The following is a 19,876-nucleotide window of genomic DNA, read 5'->3' as shown; positions in this document are numbered from 1 at the left end:
TGCTCCTGCGGTGGAAGTGCAGAATCCTAACCACTGGACCACCAGGGAAGTCCTGAGCAATAATTTTTTTAAGTTAGGTAACCAGGGGGAGTTAACAGATTTTAGAGCTTAAAGTTACCCTCCCAGACCATAGGACAGTTCCTGCAGTGAGGTGTCCAGAAGGCTCCCGTGGCAGAAAGAACGCTGTGGGGATATTTTTAGGATGCAGGATCGTATCTGATTTTCTGCACCTGCAAAAGTGGGAATATTTTCTTATCATACCAAGATTTTTTTCCCCACCATCCATGAGTCTCCAATCTCAGGCCAAATGCTAGAATTCCACTAGTTAGTCCTGAAGCATCAGGCCTGAGAGGCTCCAAAATGAAACTATGGAAAGGAAAAGGGCAGAATTGATTATGTCTTCCATCTTCAGGGTCAGAATGACCTTGAGGTTAAAAAAAATAGTCAAAATAGTTTGCATCACCATCTGACCTCTCTCGCTTTCAAAGCAAAGCCCCCAACAGAAAGCGTTTCAGAGCCCAAGGTGGCCGTGAAGCAGGGACCACAGGAGGACGGCCAGGCTAAGCCTCCCTCCAAAGCTCCCAAGACGCTCAGCAGTTTCTTCTGTGAGTTTCACCCCCTCACCTTGCAGGGTTGCACCGGGGAGAGGCGGGTGGATCTTTCTCCAGAGAGTGCGGCCTTCCCGTGGGTTAGAAAGTCTAACTTGGTTAGAAAGTCTAACTCGCCTCTCGCAATGCTGGCTGGAGAGTGGTTGGCAGGCAGGGGCTGTCAGAAGGAGAAAGGACCCACCATTTCCCTGCTTCATTCCCAGCTCCCCGGAAGCCAGCAATCAAAAAAGAAGCGAAAGAAGAGGGACCCAGCGCTCTGAGAAAGGACGAGACCAAGGGGTGAGTCAGGATCTATTGTAGAGATGACAGCAGATTAAACAGAATAAGGCAGTGAGTCCAAGATCTCTCTGATCTGATTGTAGGTAGGCCTCCGAAAATGAGACTGGTAGTCACCAAACATTCTTTCAGCCTTAAAATTTTGTGATTAGGGTTTAATTATTCTAATAAAAATGTTGGGGGGATTCTTAATGGCAATTTTGTACCCCAGCTGAGACCTGATTAGTGAGATTAAATGGCCCCATTTCAGCACGTGACTGCCCTGTAGGAACGGTCGGCTCCTGTTCTTGGATGTCTACTATGTGTCAGATCCGGTGCTAAAGGTTTCTGTTACGCCTTTTTACTTCATCTCTGCAGTAGTCCTGCGGAGGAAGCAGGTATTTTAGCCATTGCACAGACATTGAGACTAGTAGCCCAGAGAAGTTAGGTCATCTTCCCTGGGTCACACAGGGAGGCGGGGGTAGGGCCAGGCCTGAAACCTGGGTCCACTTACGTTTTTTTGTTTGTTTTTTCCCCCTAACTCTCCCTCTGGAATGTGAGCTCCAGGTTAGCAAACTTGTTTTCATTCACTTCTGTGCCCTTGTGCCTGGAATAGGTGCTCAATAAATATTAGCTGGAGGAATTGCACTTAGTAGGTGCTCAATAAATATTAGCTGGAAGAGTGACTTCCCTTCGACCCAGGCATCTACCCTACAGTCTCCCTTTTCCCTCCACAGACACCTGGACCCATCCAGCTACAATCCTGCCAAGAACAACTACCATCCCGTCGAAGATGCTTGCTGGAAGGTGGGCCAGAGGTGAGGCTTGGCCCTCCGCAGACTGTCCTTCTCCAGTCCCTGGCACTGCGGGCGGCCCTGTCTCCGGAGGCTTCAGTGGGAGAAAACTGGCAATTTCTCCCCTCCGTGTTTTGGGGAGACCATCGGCAGCTCTGAAGGGGACGGAGAGAAAACCCCAGGCAGTGGCTGGATGGGGTTGCGTGCCTCTGGGGATTTCGCAAGGCTGTCCCCAGGGAGGCGTGGGGAGGAAGGTGGCTGGAGGGGCGACATGGGTGTGCACACAGCGCTTGTTTTCTCTTTTCCTCCCACAGAGTCCCTTACCTGGCTGTGGCCCGGACGTTTGAGAAGATCGAAGAGGTTTCCGCGCGGTAATTAACCAGGCCGGCCTGGCCGGGGCCACGGGGTGAAGGCCCTTCCGGCTCTGTCTCTCTGGCAGCGTCTGTGCCTCCAGCTGCTTAATCCTTTTAACCTCTCCTCTCTCAGCTTCACCCTGACACACGAGATCACAGGCCATGGGCGTGGCCACGAGAGCGGCTGCAGGCCCTCTGGAGGCCCAGGCTCAGGAGGCCCAGCCATCATTTCTGCCTCATTTGTTGGTCAGAGCAAGATGTGAGGGTGAGCCCAGACCCCTGGCATGAGGAACCAGCCCCCGCCTCCTGGAGGCAGGAACGGAGTCTAGCCTAAGTAGTCAGAAGTAGCTGCCACCTGGCTGACGTGCCTTGACGTTAGAGGAAATCCAGGTCTTGTTTGTAGCGAGAACCCCATCTCAGCCTGATACTAGCTCTGTGACCTTGGGCAAGTTACATGATCTTTCCACGCTTCCGTTTCTTCGCCTGTAAAATCAAATAATATCTAGCTCAGGGGAGCTGTGAGAATTCAGGGAGTTAGAGAATGCAGAGGGCTTAACACCAGTGCCTGGCACCTAGAAAACAGTCCGTACGCATCAGCTGTTACTTCTCTATAGATGACGGTCACATGGAGTTCCTTTTCCCCCCAGCAGCCTGTGATGGTGCCTGTGGCTCGGGTCACACACCGGGCGCTGGTCGTGAGCCCTCTCCTCGTCTCTGTTCTCGGATTCCTTTTATCCCACCACCGCCGCCCCACTTTGGTCCTGAAACGCCAGGTGGTCACACACACCCCCCCTTGCCCCATCCCCTCCTCCAGGCTCCGGATGGTGGAGACACTGAGCAACCTCCTGCGCTCCGTGGCGGCCCTGTCACCTGCTGACCTCCTCCCCGTCCTCTACCTCAGCCTCAGCCGCCTGGGGCCGCCCCAGCAGGGCCTGGAGCTCGGCATTGGCGACGGCATCCTCCTCAAGGCGGTGGCCCAGGCCACAGGTGAGGAGGGGGCTGTGGTGGAAGCCCCCGCGGTGGTGGGGGGAGCTTCGAGGGAGGGAGTGGAGAGGCCGGGAGCACCTGGGAGACGATGGAGGGGGACTGGGAAGGTGGAGAGACGGGGAGAGCGAGGGCAGAGAGCGGGGTGCGGGAGGAGAGCAGGACCAGGTCTGCGCCGAGACCCGGTCGGGGTGGGAGGAGGTGCTGCAGGCCCAGAGCAGGACGGGGGCCGGGACTGAGGGCTGGGGCTTGCGGAGGTAGCAGGGCTTTGACCAGCAGAGTCGCGGGGGGAGATGAGGAAAGAGCAGGGTGTGGGCGGGGCGGCAGCCTCCAAGGGCCGAGCCCTCGGTGCTTAGGAGAGGCTGGCCATGTGGACGGGGCCTCCTGCCCACCAAGGGCCTGTACTGCTCCATGTTTATTGTGACGGCGTCGGGGAGCTGTGGAAAGGTCCTGAGCGGGCAAAGGGCAGGGCCGGTTCTGGGCCCGTGTGCAGGCTGGACAGGAAACCAGGAGGCCGGGCAGGAAGTGGGGGCAGAGGTCTGGGGGGAGGAGGAGCTGACGCCAGGGTAGCTGTGGGTAGCAGAGCAGAGGGCAGGAGAGGAGAGAGACGAGGGCCAGGAGGGAACTGCCGGGCTCAGGGGGTCAGGGATGGAGGAGGTGAGAAGAATACCCCAGGATCCATCATGATGGACCCACCACCAGGACAGGACACCTTGAGGGGCAGGCCGGGTCAGGGGAAGTTACTAAATTCAGCTTGGGAGCAACCTGTATTTGTGGGCCACCCAACAGTCGAGGAAACGAAGCTCAGGAGGTCTGGATCACAGAGCAGGATCTGGGAGCCCTGAGCTTCGGAGGCCTGGTTGCGTGCTGCCCAGTTCTCGCGCCCCGGGAGAGGGTCTCTGGGGAGGAGAGGGGCGGGGCTTTGAGTCACACCTTGGGCAGCACCAGCGCTTAAGGAAGAAGAGGTTTGAGGGTTTCGTGAGAGGACAGGGTGTCTGAGGAAGATTGACTGGGAATGGAAGAGAGTCATGGGGTCTTCGGAGCCAGAGGAGCTGAGATCAGAATCCTCCCACTCGTTCACTCAAGACACATTCATTAGGTGCTGACATCGCACCAGACCCGCTGCAGACTGTGTCCATTAGGAGACTTCCCTCTGCCAGTAACACAAAACGCAGCCACGCTGGCGCAAAGGAAGGATTTCTTCTTCTTACATAGTGAGGAGTGGAGAGTAGGCAGCAGCCAGCGCCGCCTGGCCTCCTGCCAGACGGGACCGAGGGGCCGAGGCCGTTTCCGCCCTTCTGTGTTCACGCTCACACGTGTCTCCTCAGGGCCCCCTCGGCTGCCCGGCCCAAGGGGTGTAGAGAGTTGGTCAGGCGATACCACTTACAGGCACGGGGCCTGGCAACTCGGTCGTGTGGCCTCGTGGCTTCCAGATAAAGCTTTGGAATATAATTGTTTTGGAAGTGAGTTGGGGTGGATCCAGACACCAGAACCTGCTTTGTGTTTTGCGTATCAGCGATGCCATGGAATAGATAAGTGTAGGTTGTTGTCAAAAAAAAAAAAAAAAAATCTCTGGCCACTTGGCCAGAGATTGAAATGCGTGCTGTTTCATTGTGAATTGCTTTCCCTCTGTTTCTTTCGTACATGAGTTGGGGCATTGCGCCGACGTGATATGTGTGGGTAAGTTGTGTCACCTCTGCATTCCTTCCGGAGTAGAGAGAAGTGACACAAAATGCCTGTCCTGGGAAGGGCCTGTGGTTCTGATAGGTTGAGAACTGCCGGGCAGAGCTGTTGTGATAACTTGCCTCCACCTTCCCAGCCTCCTGCTCTTTTTAAAATGTATTTTATTGCAGTATAGTTGATTTACAATGTTGTGTTAGTTTCCGCTGTACAGCAAAGTGACTCAGTTATACATATATTGGGTTGGCCAAAAAGTTCGTTCGGTTTTAAGTAAAAATAAAAGACACATTTTTTCATTTTCACCAAGAATTTTATTGAACAATGTATTCACTAACCAAACAAACTTTTTGGCCAACCCAATATATATACATTCTTTTTCATATTCTTTTCCATTATGGTTTATCACAGGATATTGAATATAGTTCCCTGTGCTATACAGTAGGACTTTGTTGTTTATCCATCCTATATATAATAGTTTGTGTCTGCTGATCTCAAACTCCCACTCCTTCCCTACCCCACCCCCTGCCCTTGGCAACCACAAGTCTGTTCTCTGTGTCTGTGAGCCCGTTTCTGTTTCGTAGATAAGTTCATTTGTGTCATATTTTAGATTCCACATATAAGTGATATCATATGGTATTTGTCTTTCTCTGTCTGACTTCACTCAGTATGATAATCTCTAGTTGCATCCACGTTGCTGCAAAGGGCATTATTTCGTTCTTTTTATATGGTTGAGTAGCGCTCCATTGTATGCATGTACCACGTCTCTATCCATTCATCTGTTGATGGACATTTAGGTTGTTTCCATGTTTTGGCAATTGTGAATAGTGCTGCTATGAACCTAGGGGTCCAGCCGCCTACTCTTACAGCAAGGGGCGCCCGTGGGACCCAGCCTACACAATAAGTAAGGCCAGAACACCTCCATTGTATTTAAATTGATGACTTCAAAAGGATAAGGTGACAGAAAACGAGCAAAGGCCCATTGGGCTCTGCCGGAGGATGTTAATGAGCAACTAGAGGACAGGCAGAGGGTCCCTTGGCCGCCTTCTCCGCCTACACTTGCTCGCCTGGTGATCTCATTCCACCCCAAGGCTTTAAATCCCGTCTACACACTGGCGACACCACCCCAGACATCCCCTCTGGTGTAGACGGGTTCATGATCCAGGCCGCCTGGAGCCGGGAGCCGGGTGGCCACACCTCTCCTTGCCCTCAGCACCCTCTCTCTCCGCCCCCCAAGGCCGGCAGCTGGAGGCAGTCCGGGCCGAGGCGGCCGAGAAGGGCGACGTGGGGCTGGTGGCCGAGAGCAGCCGCAGCACCCAGAGGCTCGTGCTGCCCCCGCCCGCCCTCACCGCCGCCGGCGTCCTCACCAAGTTCCGGGACATCGCGCAGCTGGCCGGCAGCGCTGTGAGTGGGCAGGCGGCTCACGCCCTCTCCAGACCCTTTTCCCCTGGGGACCCAGAAGGCTCTGGGTAGCCTGTTCAGGGCTGGATCGCCTTGGCCCTGCTTGTGGGATCAGAGCTTCCTCTCCTTCTGCCGCTCTCAAGACCGAGGGAACCTCTTCCTGAGAGTCTAGCCCTGATCTAGTGCGGGCCGTGGGACACAGCTCCATAAACATGTGCTGAGCAAAGCTAGGGTGGGAGGCAAGAAGAGAGCGAGCTTTTCACCGCACTGTGAGCGTGCGGCCGTGGGATGGGGGAGCAAGGGGGGGGGATGGGGGGCAGGTATTCCAAGGGTGGCAGCTCCCCAGGCAGCATGGATGGCAGGGAGGTGTGGTCCCCTCCCCTCCCTTCACCCAGGCACTGACTGCCCTTCCCCCATATCTTCAGTCCACAGCCAAGAAGATGGACGTCATCAAAGGCCTCTTTGTGGCCTGCCGCCACTCAGAAGCACGGTTCATTGCCAGGTGAGTGCGTGGGCCTGTGAGGGTGGGGAGAGGTGAAGGTGGAGAGGGCCTGGCAGCTCTATCACTGCTAGTGCCCCGACCGCCCTTGGATGAGAACAGCGTGAGTGAGGAGCCTGGGCCCTGAGGGGGCGGGATGGGAACATAGGTTTCCTTTCACAGCTGGCTCCTCTTCTCAGTAGCACTGCCTGGAGAAGGGTGGGGGCTCGTGGGTGAAGATTGCTGCGCTTGATTAGTCATGTCTGCCTTGGCCTGAGTGGGGACAGTAAGCAAGGTAGCCAAGCGGTAGCCATCCTTGAAGTATTTCTCCGACATAGTCGTTGGAGTGTTTCTTGGGTGCCCTGTCCCATGCCACGTGCTTTCTTCCTCCCTGCAGCTCTTGGAGGTGGGCCCTGTTAGCCTCACCCCAGTTTACAGAAGGGGAGATGGAGGCCCAGGGAGGTGAAGCTTCCTGCCTGAGGTCGCTGGCTCACATGTGGCGGGGACAGGTTCCTGACCATCACACTCTGGCACCCCTGGGGCAGGCTGCCTTCCAGTTCCAGGCCCAGCTCTGGCCCTGCCCCACCGTCCCCGAGCCGCTCCAGGTTCTCAGAGGGCAGCTGAGGAGAGAGGCGGAGACGCCTGCAAGGCCCCTAGTTCTGTCCGCAGGCGATGCCAGCGGTCGCGGTGGTTACTGGCCGGCCTCAGTTTCCTCCTCTGTTAAGTGGGGCTGTGTGATCTCAGGTCACTTCCGGCTCTGGAGGTTGCTCTGGTTTTGAGGAGAAGGTCGAGGTGGGGGAGACCGGAGGAGGGAGGAGCAAGGGGTAGAGGGCAGGGTCGGACAGATACGGACAAGCCCACTCCCCGTTACCTGCTGTCTCCCCAGAGCCCTGAGTGGACGGCTGCGCCTCGGGCTGGCAGAGCAGTCGGTGCTGGCGGCCCTCGCCCAGGCCGTGAGCCTCACCCCGCCAGGTCAAGGTGAGCCCCCGCAGCCGGCCCCGTGCCCACCACTCGAGTTAACCTGGCTGCCCTTCTCCTTGTCAGAAGTCCACGCCCACGCCCACACGTGGTTCCCACCTCCCGCTGCCACTCCAGGCTTCTCTCCCCTGCGGACACTGTCCCCGGCACCACCACCCACTGTGGACTCGGGTGGCTGAGCGGGGTCGGGCCCATCCCAAAGCCTCTTCTGCTGGGGCTTGTCTTAGAATTCCCCCCAGCTGTGGTGGATGCTGGGAAGGGCAAGACAGCAGAGGCCAGAAAGACATGGCTGGAGGAGCAAGGCATGATCCTGAAGCAGACGTTCTGGTGAGTTCCAGGGGCCCTGGGCAGAGCGAAAGGGGCGGCGGGAGCCAGAGGGGGGCAGGGCCCGAGGGGTCATAGGTGAAGTGGGAGGGGCCAGCAGCCAGCAAGCATCCGTGACCATCGCAGGGCTAGTGACAGAGCACTGGGTGGTGATCCAGACGAGACTGGTGCTGGGCACAGGGAGGACGACAGAGATCGGGAAGACGGCCAGCAGTGAAGGGTCAGGGACACGGGGACAGGGAGGGACGCTGACACACAGAAGAGGAGGAGCTATCTAGCGGTTTCCAGGTTCCAGACAGGACTGCGCATGTGGAAGGGCCGCGAGAGCCCCCGGTGGGGGCTGGTGACTGACGCATAGTGAGGGGTCGTGACAGTCACGGAGTGATGGTGAGGGCTCCAGACAGAGCCACATGGAGGGACCTGGCTAGCTCCCGACCCAGCGCTGGCCACAGCGGGACGGTGACAGCCCAGATGCAGTGTCAGCGGCAGGAGGGCAACCGAGCCATTCCACAAATGCCCGCAGGGCACCTGCTCTGGGCCAGGCCCCTTGGGTGCTGGGTACACAAGGCAAACAAGCCCTGCAGAGCCTCTGGGGCCAGGGCGGCAGCCTTAACTCTACCCCTGCGTGGGCACCTACAGACTGTCGCTCTCAGGCCTGCCCAGGCCAGTTAAATCAGAATCTTTGCAGGCGGAGGCTGGCCTTGAAGAAACACTTTTTCGAACACATCCTTGAGTGGCTGTGACATGTAGCCCAGGTAGAGAATCACTCCTCTCGTGATGACAGACTGGGGAGTGATGGCGGGCCCGGCTCAAGGGAGACAGAGTCAGAGTGATGTATAGTGACACTGAGGGAGGACTCTGACAGAGACAGGGCGACAAGGGGAGTCGGGGACAGGCCGGAGCAGACCCTGGGACCAGGTGGCAGGCAGAGCTGGATCTCGCAGCCAGAGAGCAGAGTTCTAGAAACATATGCCCCACCTTGTTCTCGCCCCCCACCCCAGCGAGGTGCCCAACCTGGACCGGATCGTCCCCGTGTTGCTGGAGCACGGTCTGGAGCGGCTCCGGGAGCACTGCAGGCTGAGCCCAGGTACCCGCCCCACGGGCCCCTCTGGAGTCGGTCTACAGCCTCACCCTGGGCCCCAGCGCGGGGCTGGCCGCCTTCCGGCTCCACCCCCTCCACCTGGCCTTGGCTTCTGCCCTCCAGGGCGGCCGTGGGAGGGCCGCTGCTCAGAGAGCACCGTCTCAGGAGCCGCGGGACCCTCTCCTCCAAAGTCAGCCCTGTCCCCTGTGCCAAAAGCCAGTCCTTTTCTGCTCGGACTTCCCGCTTCTGTGTTAGAGCTACTACACCAGAGATACCCCAAAAGACAGGGCAGGCAGACAGACAGACTCTCGTTTTCTTGGATGTAAGAGTCCAGAGGGAGGCAGGAGGCCAGGGGGGGCTGCGCGGCACTCCAGGGCTCAGCCCCCACGTTCCCTCGGTCCCGTCACTTCGTCACCCTGAGGTTGTCACCCTAATGTGCCCCCCCACCCCGTCTACCTGACCTCACTCTCATCACAACCCCCCCAGGGGTCCCCCTGAAACCAATGTTGGCCCACCCAACCCGGGGCGTCAGCGAGGTCCTGAGGCGCTTTGAGGAGGCAGCTTTCACCTGCGAGTACAAATACGATGGGCAGAGGGCACAGGTAAGGGGGTGGACACATCCCTTCTGCAGAAAGGGGCACGCCATCGAGCAGGGCCGTGGGGTCCCTCAGACCCGAGTTCCAGGCCGGCCGGCCTCTGCCACGACTGCCCGTCTGGTCGTGCGCATCTCTCGGGTCTGTAGTTCCCATCTCCGGGCAATGTGCGATCATAGCCACCTGACTGGCTTCTCTGAGAATCAGTTTTGATAATAGCGTCACAGCCCTGACCCACGGCAGTGGGAGCTCAAGCAGCGTTGGCTGCGCTCGGGCCCTGCTGGTGGGTGTGTTAATAATGTAACGGGTGCCTCCCAGTTGGGAGATGTCCTTGGCCTGGGCTGTAAGGATGCTCGTTGTGGCTCTTCTGTCCTGGTGGGGGGAGTTGGGGCTGGCTCCGCCCTGTTCCTCACCTCGGGATGGATAAGCGAGCTTGGTGGGTGCCACCCGGTGGTGCCTTGAGGAGGCTACACACAGTGGATTCAGTAGACGCTTAACAACACAGATGGATCTTTGAAATACAGTGCTGAGAAGAAAATGAACAAAATGAGTTACCATAGTGACAGTGATTTTAAAAAATACATATATATATTTAAAGTCATATATTACATCATACACACTACTATTTCTTGGGATAATATACGTGTTAGGTGGCACATATGTAGTTCTACTCAAGGACTGTGGCCCAGACGTAGTAAAATGAATAAATTAAAATCATAGAAACCGGAATGATGTTTACGGCGTAACAACATCCAGACAGATCCACACATACACGCAGAGCAAAGTGCCTGTGCTTGCAGGGGGAGGAGGGTACGGATTGGAGACAAAGCAGAGGTGGCGGGGACTTCCACAAACAGGGCTGGGAGGTGCTGTTTGAACCAAGGAGAGGATTCCCTCAGGTCTCTGCACCAGTACCTCCTCCAGAGCTTCTGGAACCTTCTGCCAATGAACGTGGGGTCAAGAAGAGAAAGGAGGGGCCCCTGGGGGTGGACCCAGCCCTGAGTCCCTCTCTGCTCCCCCACTGTGGCAGATCCATGTTCTGGAAGGCGGAGAGGTGAAGATCTTCAGCAGGAATCAGGAGGACAATACCGGAAGGTACCCCGATATCATCAGCCGCATCCACAAGGTGGGCACCTGCCACTGCCTCTCACTCAGATGGGGGCAGGGGCTGCACTTGCGGGTGCAGGGAACTGAGGCCCAGCCAGGCCAGCTCGGCACAGCAGGGGTTGATGGGAAGGAGATTGGAGTGCGTTGGGCTGCAAATAACGGAAAAACTGTAGATGTTATTTTTTTCTCAAATCTGAAGGCAGGTGGCCCTAGGCTGGCTCAGCTGAGCACCAAGGTCCTCCCAAACCCAGCTTGGTCCTCTGTCCTCTACTGTCCTTGGCTGGTTCCATTTCATCCCAATGCCTGTCCCCTGTGGTCTCCAAGTAGCCACCACGCTTCCAGACAGACAGGAAAGGGGTTCCAGCTTCTATCCCTTCCCACAAAGAAAGTTAGTGCTTTTCTGGGTACCTCCTACCACCCCCGGCTGACACCAGCATGGGGGTCCCTGTCCAGCACTGGTTGCCATGGCCACTGTGGTGCAGCAGAGGCTGGGGACGCCAGAATCGTGCTCTCTTGACAGGGAGAGGGTTTGGGATGAGGGTGAAGGCAGCCTGCAGACTGGCCCCACAGCCTAACTAGGGCCGGGTCTCAAAGGCCCTGGAGCCGGGGGCGTCTCTGCCCCAAGGGGGCGGTTTGGGGCCTTTTTTAGGGGTCTTCCATCAAACAGCCATTCTCTTGCCTTCCCTAATTAATTAGGAAATTTGTTCTTTCCTAAAGCAGCAGGACAGAAGTAACAGTACAGCACAGGCATTAAAGGAGTTCCTGTTACATGCCAAGCGCTGTTGTTTTAAACCAGCTTAAGGTGTAGCTTTGTAAAAGGTTCTGATAGAGTTTGAAGAGTTTTGACAAGTTCATACCCCCACATAATCAGCATGTAAAACGTTGCCGTGTTTTCGTCACTCCATAATGTTTCCCCGTGCCCCATGCCAAGTAGGCCCCTGTCCCCACCCCCATCAGCCATCTCCTGAGGCAACAGCCACTGATCTGCTTTTTCGTTGGGACAGGTTCGTTTTTGCCTCTGCTAGAGCTCCGCATAAGTGGTGATAGTACAGGGTCTTTTGTATCTGGCTTCTTTCGCTCATTCATTCGACAAGTATTTGTTGGGCGACTGCCCTGTGCTGAGCCCTGTGCTGGAGGCTGGGGCTTTAACAGAGACGGCGGGGCAGGCAGATCTTCCTCAGAGTCCCGCTGCGGCCTCTATGAGTATACTCAGAGATCGGGCGCTGAAGAAAAGGTCCAGCATTCTTTGAGCCTTTAAAAGAATAAGGCTTAGACTTGGTGTCAGGAAAGCAGGGCCATCACCAAGCACAGCCCAGGGTACAGTGGGAATGGTGCCCCTGGAGTCGTGCAGATTCTAGAGTAAACAGCATGTGCAAAGGCCCGGTGGTTGGAGGGACACAGCCCATTCAAGAAACAGAAAGGCTAGTGCATCGGGGTACAGAGCGTGAGTCTGAGGGGGCCAGGTGAGGCGAGGGAGGGCCACGGGCTGACCAAGGAGAGGTCCCACAGCTTTGGGGAGCCACGGGGTGGTTTTTAGCAGGGATGAGAAGTGATCAGATTTGGGGTTTGCCAAGAGCAGCCTGGCTGCTATGAGGGGAGTGGATTGGACGGGGTCACTGCAGGGGCGGGGAGACTAGTAGGACGCTGTGGCTTAGGCTGGACTGGGCTCAGCAAGGTGGTGACAGGTGGACAGCTTAGCAGTTTCGCAGCGGAAATGGACAAGTTCACGGGGTAATTGAGTGTGAAGTGGGAGGAAGAGGAAGATGACAAAGGCTCCTTGGTTTCCAGCTTGTGGGACCAAATAGTAAGTCCTCAGAAAACATAGTTTTTTTCCCCTTTCAGTGGGGAACAAGAGAAGGGGTCTGTGTTCACATGTGTCTCTTTAAGGTTGACGTCAGTTTGTCAGTGGATCTTCAGAGCTGCAGAAGGAAAAAGATATTTGTTTCTCTGTGTCTGTCTTTTGGCCTCATCCACCACCTCTCACCAGCCCTGGGTCTCCCTCTTCACCTTTCAGATTAAACTCCCGTCAGTCACATCCTTCATCCTGGACGCGGAAGCCGTGGCTTGGGACCGGGAAAAGAAGCAGATCCAGCCATTCCAAGTGCTCACCACCCGCAAACGCAAGGTAGCCTCTGCCCCCCCCGCCTCCACCGCCTGCCCTCATCTTCCACCCAGTCCTGTGCAATCCCAGAGAGATAGAGCTGTCAGTTGGGTTGTAGTTCTCTCAGCCTTTTGCAGTGTGGCTGCCACAGCTCCAGCCATCACATTCTTATCCTAGCATGCCAAGTTGGAAGGAGGGAAGGCCTCTTTTCCAACATCTGTTTTATTATGAAAGATCTGTTCTAGGAGCCCCCACAACCTGCACCCCAGCAATCTTCTTTACTCTCATTGGCCAGAGTTGTGTCATGTCACCCCCATTAGCTGTGAGGGAGGCTGGGAGAGTAAATACCTAGCAGAGGTGAATGAGGTGGTTGGGATTAGCCAAGAGCCATCACAATTCAGTGCGTGTGGCTGGCAGCATTGATGCCCTCACAGGTGTGCGGCCTGTTGGCTGGGGAGAAGCGGGGGATGGCCGGTGACCGGGGTGCCTGCCTCAGGCATGATGGGAAGGGACCCAACTGGGCCCCGTCTCACCTTCCCCCTCTCCTGGTCTCCATCCTGCCCTGACCCAGGAGGTGGACGCGGCAGAGATCCAGGTGCAGGTGTGTCTGTACGCCTTCGACCTCATCTACCTCAATGGAGAGGTGAGTTCTGGCATCATGTCCGGGTCAGCTGGGGCATGACTTGAGGTGAGGGGGGAGAGCTTGGGAGCCAGCGGTTAGAGTTTCATCACTGAGCCCGGAGGCCACACTCGGGCAGTGGTTCTCAAAATGTGGACCGTGAGGCCCTCCCTTTCCCAATATCTGTGTGAGGGGGATTTTCTTCCTGTCCTGCAACCTGAACGACATTTTGCAGCCGTCCGAATGCAGAAGCAGTTTTGAGAATCCAGCCTCTGTTACGCCAGACATTAGAGAATTGGCAAAAATATAAAATAGTGCCCCTCTTCACACTCATTTCCATAAGCCACATGATGACTTGTGACCCATCCGCTTCCTGCTTCTCCCGAGGTCGGAGTTTCTTCTCTTTATTTCCACGATGATGTCCCATCTCTCTCATCCTGCCCCACAGTCCCTGGTACGTGAGCCCCTTTCCCGACGCCGGCAGCGGCTCCGGGAGAACTTCGTGGAGACGGAGGGCGAGTTTGTCTTTGCCACCTCTCTGGACACCAAGGACACGGACCAGATCGCCGAGTTCTTGGAGCAGTCGGTGAAAGGTGAGGGCATCCGCCAAGGTCTGCGCCCCCTCTGCCCACCCGCCGAGATCTGCACCCATCCCAGCCCCACCGTGGACGACTGGACCAGAACCCTGCCTGCGTCTGTTGTGAGGCTGTGAGCCGGGGCTTCACAGGGCTCTCATGTGTCCCCCAGACTCCTGCGAGGGGCTGATGGTGAAGACCCTGGATGTGGACGCCACCTACGAGATCGCCAAGAGGTCACACAACTGGCTCAAGGTACCGCCTGCCCCCGTCCCCGTTTCTTGCTGAGCTGGGGACCGGAAGCCTGCCCCTGCTGGGTGGTCCCTGCCCAGTCCCCACATTCACCCCGTTTGAGACCCGGAGCCCTTTGCTCAATCCCTCCCGCCTCCCACTGCAGCCAGCCTCGGCTCTGCTCCCCTAGCGAGTCGCCATGAGCAAATTCACCAAGGACTGGTGGAGAACTGCCAGGCTAGGCACCCCAGATGTGGGGGTGAGGGAGCCCAAGGAGCTTTCTGTTCCCTCTGAGCTTGCCTTCTGTCAGGAAGTCAGCCGGGATGCAAACGGGATAAAGTTGGGGAGTGATGAGTGCTATGAAGAAAGCAAGTCCACTTGGGGCCAGGGAGGGTCTGCAGTACTTTGGGTGATTGGGAAAAGCCTTTCCAGAGGCAGTGTTTGGGTCGAGACATGGATGATAGGAAGTGGTCAGTCATGTGAAGATCAGGGGCGGAGCAGGTAGGTGGGGGTTGGGGGCGGGCAGCAAGTGCAAAGGCCCTGGGGTAGGAACAAGCTCGGTGTGTGCAGGGGTCGAGGACCATCGAGGCGTGAGGTGAGGTCAGGGCAGAGAGTGGGTCCCAGCTCACCCAGCAGTGGGTGGTAAAAGAAAACTGGGTTTTCCTCCAAGGGTTTCAGGAAGCCAGCAGAGGTTTTAAGGGGGAAGTCACCTGGTCTTATTGTCGTTTGGCACAAGTCCTCCGGCCGCTCTGTGGGTGGTGGACGGGTGTGGGGGTGCTGGGCAGAAGTGGGAGCAGGCAGGCGGAAGGCAGCTGTCCGGTAAGAGGTGATGGGAGCTTGAGCAGAGAGGCAGCAGTGAGGAAGGGGCCAGGAGACCCAAGCAAGAGATAGCCGGGCGCTGAGCTGGCCGAGCCTGTGGACAGGGTTTCCCTGTGTGTGTTTTTTTGTTTGTTTGTTTTTTTAAATATTTACTTACTTATTTTGGCTGCTCGGGTCTTAGTTGCAGCACATGGGATCTTGGTTGTGGCATGTGGACTTCGGTGCGGCATGCCTGCAGGATCTAGTTCCCTGACCAGGGATCGAACCTGGGCCCCCTGCATTGGGAGCGCAGAGTCTTACCCACTCGACCACCAGGGAAATCCCTCCCTGTGTGTTTTTTAGTTGTTTACGGTCCGTCCCGCCCCCACTAAGCTGTAAGCGGCTGTGCAGGTACAAACCTTTCCAGTCTCCAGAAACATTCGCTGTTGTATCCCCGCGTCTGAGCTCCTGCCCGGCACACAGTTGGCACTTAATTAATGTTTTTGGAATGAATGGATAAATGTTCTCTGTGTGAAGGAGTGGAATGTGCTTCCATATCGAACGGAGCGGGGATCGGGGTGACCCCCGAGGTCTCCCCACCTGACCTGTCCCCTCGATCCCGCCTCCTCTTCGCATTTGAGTCCCCTCTTTCTCGTCAGCCCTTTCAGCCTAGAAACCGGTTCCACGTCCAGTCTCCTCCCAGTGACGTCTCGGGTCTTCTCACCCAGCCCCTCCTTGCGCGCTGCTTAACCCCCAGCGGTGAGAGCCACACCCGAGCGTCCCACCCTCATCCCCCGCCTTCCCTCCTCGCAGCTGAAGAAGGACTACCTCGACGGCGTGGGCGACACCCTGGACCTCGTGGTGATCGGCGCCTACCTGGGCCGGGGGAAGCGGGCCGGCCGGTATGGGGGCTTCCTGCTGGCCGCCTACGACGAGGAGAGCGAGGAGCTGCAGGCCATCTGCAAGGTGCCGGGAGCCGGGGGGACCGCGGAAGCGGGAGGGGAGCGGATGTGACTCAGCCTCGGGGGGCGGGAGCTGGGAGGAGGTGGAGCCTCTGACCCCCCTGTCCTCCTCCTGGCAGCTCGGAACGGGCTTCAGTGACGAGGAGCTGGAGGAGCATCACCAGAGCCTGCAGGTGCGCCCTCCCTGCCTGTGTGTGCCTGGGGCTCTCGCCCTCCGGGGGGCTCGGGTGCGGGCCGCTGCTGCGGGGCCGGCTTTCCAGCCCAGCACGTCCACGTTCACGCCCCAGCCCTGCCGGCTACGGGCTGGAGCCTCCACTCCGGGAGCCTCGGCCGCACTCGAGACAGGCTCAGGGAGGGTGTGTTGCCCGTTCCCCGAGTTCACCCTTCGGATGCCAGTGGAGCCCCTAGTCGTCGGGGTGTTTGCTGTCCTGGTCCCAGGCATTTGGGGCGTGCTCTGGCTTTCCTGTGTGTTGGTGTCTCTGGTCCTGTCTGTCCCATTCTTGGTTCTCCCTCTCTCTCTCTCTAGGTCTCTGACTCCCCGTCTCTGGGTCTCGGTTCCTCTCCCTGACTCTCTCTGCCTTTAATTTCTTGTCTCAGCTCCCAGGGTCTCTGTCATTTCTTCCTTTCTCCCGTTTCCCCCATCACCCCCCAGCTCCACCTACCACCAGCTTTTTACTTTGAGGGGCACCTGTATCTATCCCCTTCCCCCGTCTTCCTCCCTCTTTCCTCACTCTCCAGTCCCACCCCCCGCAACCCTCCCCTCAGCCTTGACTTTGAGATCCAAGACCCTCTCTCCCTTATTCCCGCCACTGGCTGCAGGCGCTGGTGCTGCCCGCCCCACGCTCCTATGTCCGGGCCGACGGCGCCGTGGCCCCCGACCACTGGCTGGACCCCAGCGCCGTGTGGGAGGTGAAGTGCGCAGACCTCTCCCTCTCGCCCATCTACCCGGCTGCCCGGGGCCTGGTGGGTAACTGGGGGGCCCTGGAACAGACCCTCCGAAGGAACCCCAGCTGGGAGGGTGGGGAAACGGGGGGAGGGGATCTTGGAGCCCATGTCCGGGGCCTGGTGAGTAACTGGGGGACCCTGGAATAGACCCTCCGAAGGAACCCCAGCTGGGAGGGTGGGGAAATGGGGGGAGGGGATCTTGGAGCCCATGTCCGAGCTTCCTGGGTGATGCTTAGGAAGACGGGAGCTTGCGTTTTATTTGGGTTTCAGATAATGAGGTCAAAGTCTCGTTAAAAAAGAAAGAAATTCCCCAGGAGTAGAAAGAAAACCGTGAAATTGCTTTCTTTGATTTTTAAAATTTTTTTATTTTATTTTTTAAATTTTATGTTCTTATTGGAGTATAGTTGGTTTACCATGTTGTGTTAGTTTCAGGTGTAGAGCAAAGTAATTCAGTTATATATATATATTCTTTTTCAGATTTTTCCCTTTGTTACTACAAAATATTGAGTATAGTTCTCTGTGCTATATAGTATGTTCTTATTGTTTATCTACTTTATATATAGTAGTGTATATCCGTTAATCCCAGACTCCTAATTTATCCCTCAGCCCCCCTTCCCTGCTTTGGTAAACCATAAGTTTGTTTTCTGTGTCTGTGGGTCTGTTTCTGTTTCGTATATAAGTTCATTGGTATCATTCTTTTTTGAAATCGCTTTCTTAAATATAATCTCACATTCCGCTCTTAAGTAATTTTTGAAAACAGCTCTTTTCAGTAAAAATTTACGATACTTCCTGCTGAGCATTTAGGTCCACTACTGCGTTTCTTTCTCAACTGTAGTTAATTTTCATGCTACCAAGTTTTAACATTCCTAGGCTAATTTCTCTCATAGTGGTTCTGTCCTCCGCATGTGCTAGAGGATCAGTGTCCCCGGGGAAACGCTGCCACCACCGGCACTAGGACAGCTCTTGCTGTTTAAGCTTTTTTTTTTTTTTTTTTTAATTTTTATTTATTTATTTATGGCTGTGTTGGGTCCTCGTTTCTGTGTGAGGGCTTTCTCTAGTTGTGGCAAGTGGGGGCCACTCTTCATCGCGGTGCGCGGGCCTCTCACCACCGCAGCCTCACTTGTTGCGGAGCACAGGCTCCAGACGCGCAGGCTCAGTAACTGTGGCTTACGGGCCCAGCTGCTCTGCGGCATGTGGGATCTTCCCAGACCAGGGCTCGAACCCGTGTCCCCTGCATTGGCAGGCAGACTCTCAACCACTGCGCCACCAGGGAAGCCCACTAGGACAGCTCTTAACATCCTTCTTCCGAAGATCAGGAAATCTTTTTTTTTTTTTTTTTTTACTGTTACAGATATGTCTTTTATTAGCACAAAAATTCAGCTTATTATCAACCAAGGTGTTCAACCCTAAAATCCACAGAAATCCCAAATCTTAATAACATTGTCAAAATGCAAATTATATTGTTTTCTCTTTATGGATTCTTAGAAACATCAATTTGGAGGTTTGTTTTTTTTTTAATTAAAGTATAGTTGACTGAGGAACAGGAAATCTTAAAGTGCATACTCCCTTGGGGATTTTTTCTGATCCTTCAAAAGCTAGCATGTGCTTTTTGGCTTAGCAGCTGACTTCCATGTAAAGGCAAAACTCATACTTTTTATCTAGTTTCCTTGAAATTTCTCACTCCTGCACTGTCTCGGGAAGTTGGGGGCCCCTGGTGATAAAGACATGGGAACAGCATTTATCGAGCATTTAGGTGAAGCAGGCATGTCACTTGTTCACACTCATCCTCACCAAGACACTGACCATCCCATTTTACAGATGGGAAAATAGAGCCCCAGGGAGTGTAACTGGGCCAGGGTCACGAGGCTCTTGAGAGTTGGGAGCTGCGATTTGAACCTCACAGTCTGGTTTGAGAATCCACCCCTCTTGGCCCTAATAATAATAACAACAGCCTAAAGCACAGCCACTGCAGCCTGTGTTTCTTACACGCTCCTGCTCCAGGGGAGCGGCCCCAAGCACTAAATGACCTTATTTAATTTTTACAACGACCCATCGCTTAGCCCCATTGTATGGATCAGGAAACAGGCCAGAGGCGCAGGAGTGGGGAGGAGACTTTGGATGGGGAATTGCCGCCGGGAGCAGGCTGGACTGCTGCTTGGTCCCCATCACCACTCTACCCACCGCGCCTCGCCTCCGCAGGTGGATAGCGAGAAGGGAATCTCCCTCCGCTTCCCTCGGTTTGTCTGCGTCCGTGAGGACAAGAAGCCAGAGGAGGCCACCACCAGTGCCCAGGTGAGGCCCGCGGTAGAGGGTGGGTGGTGGGCCCAGGGGTGGGCTTGCCCGGCCAGGCCTGCTTTTTGGAGAAGGTGGGCTCTGGCCTGGCTTGGCATGGAAGGGGGTGGGGCAGCCCCAGGGCTTCTGACCCTCCCACCGCCCACCCTCTCGCTTCAGGTGGCCTGTCTGTACCGGAAGCAAAGTCAGATTCAGAACCAGCACGCAGAGCCAGACTCTGACCTGGAAGATTTCTACTAGGCCCCCTGCTCTCCCCGGGGGACTGGGGGCGGAGGGGACCCAGGGGCGTCGCCTCAGGTGCTCAGCAATCTGGTGTAGCTGTGTGCGGGTTTTGATAATCAGGTGTGTGTGTGGGAGGGGATGGTTTCAGCCGGGGTCTGGGGTTCTGTCATTCTTTTCAATAAATAATTGTTTATCACCTGCTCTGTGTCCGTGCTGGGCTCTGGGGGTACAGCCATAACAGCCCACCCTTTGATAGCGTGTAACGGTGTGTCACAACTGTCGAAACCAGGGCCTTGCAGTAGGACTCTCTGCAGTGATGGAAATGTGCCACGTCCGCGCTGGGCGGTGTGGCAGTCACCAGCCACGTGTGGCTGGTGAGCACTTGAAATGGGGCCAGTACGACTGAGGACTCAATTTTTAATTTTCACTTAAATAGCCACATGTGCCGAATGGCTATTTTGTTGGACAGTGGCCGTCCAAACTCTCTATATTAACTCC

General features: G+C 56.1%; 1 protein-coding gene and 1 non-coding gene across 6 annotated transcripts in view; one reads left to right on the top strand and one right to left on the bottom strand.

Annotated features, from left to right (window-relative positions):
* LIG1 (DNA ligase 1) overlaps positions 1-19,577 on the top strand; it is a 39,827-nt gene extending 20,250 nt beyond the window's left edge. For 3 of the 5 annotated variants that reach the window (XM_007168212.2, XM_007168210.2, XM_007168211.3), the window contains 21 exons: positions 489-605; positions 812-887; positions 1,601-1,681; positions 1,972-2,028; positions 2,825-2,997; positions 5,909-6,075; positions 6,498-6,574; positions 7,437-7,528; positions 7,756-7,855; positions 8,854-8,939; positions 9,420-9,535; positions 10,557-10,652; positions 12,648-12,758; positions 13,306-13,377; positions 13,802-13,946; positions 14,101-14,183; positions 15,771-15,923; positions 16,039-16,092; positions 16,739-16,882; positions 19,064-19,156; positions 19,316-19,577. In XM_007168212.2, the coding sequence (XP_007168274.2) occupies positions 489-605; positions 812-887; positions 1,601-1,681; positions 1,972-2,028; positions 2,825-2,997; positions 5,909-6,075; positions 6,498-6,574; positions 7,437-7,528; positions 7,756-7,855; positions 8,854-8,939; positions 9,420-9,535; positions 10,557-10,652; positions 12,648-12,758; positions 13,306-13,377; positions 13,802-13,946; positions 14,101-14,183; positions 15,771-15,923; positions 16,039-16,092; positions 16,739-16,882; positions 19,064-19,156; positions 19,316-19,396 (2,174 nt within the window). In that variant the 3' untranslated portion in view covers positions 19,397-19,577. The remainder of the gene's footprint in view (positions 1-488; positions 606-811; positions 888-1,600; positions 1,682-1,971; positions 2,029-2,824; positions 2,998-5,908; positions 6,076-6,497; positions 6,575-7,436; positions 7,529-7,755; positions 7,856-8,853; positions 8,940-9,419; positions 9,536-10,556; positions 10,653-12,647; positions 12,759-13,305; positions 13,378-13,801; positions 13,947-14,100; positions 14,184-15,770; positions 15,924-16,038; positions 16,093-16,738; positions 16,883-19,063; positions 19,157-19,315) is intronic. The other 2 variants (XM_057534360.1, XM_007168213.2) reach the window with 1 other exon arrangement.
* TRNAG-CCC (transfer RNA glycine (anticodon CCC)) lies at positions 15,224-15,296 on the bottom strand. The gene has a single exon. It is a non-coding gene; the product is annotated as a tRNA-Gly (tRNA).
* Positions 19,578-19,876: the final 299 nt, after the last annotated feature.

Source organism: Balaenoptera acutorostrata, chromosome 19 (genome assembly GCF_949987535.1).
Source record: "Balaenoptera acutorostrata chromosome 19, mBalAcu1.1, whole genome shotgun sequence".
In the NCBI taxonomy this organism is placed as follows: Eukaryota; Metazoa; Chordata; class Mammalia; order Artiodactyla; family Balaenopteridae; genus Balaenoptera; species Balaenoptera acutorostrata.
The sequence above is the reverse complement of the archived record's forward strand: the minus strand, read 5'-3'. Positions and strand labels throughout refer to the sequence as shown.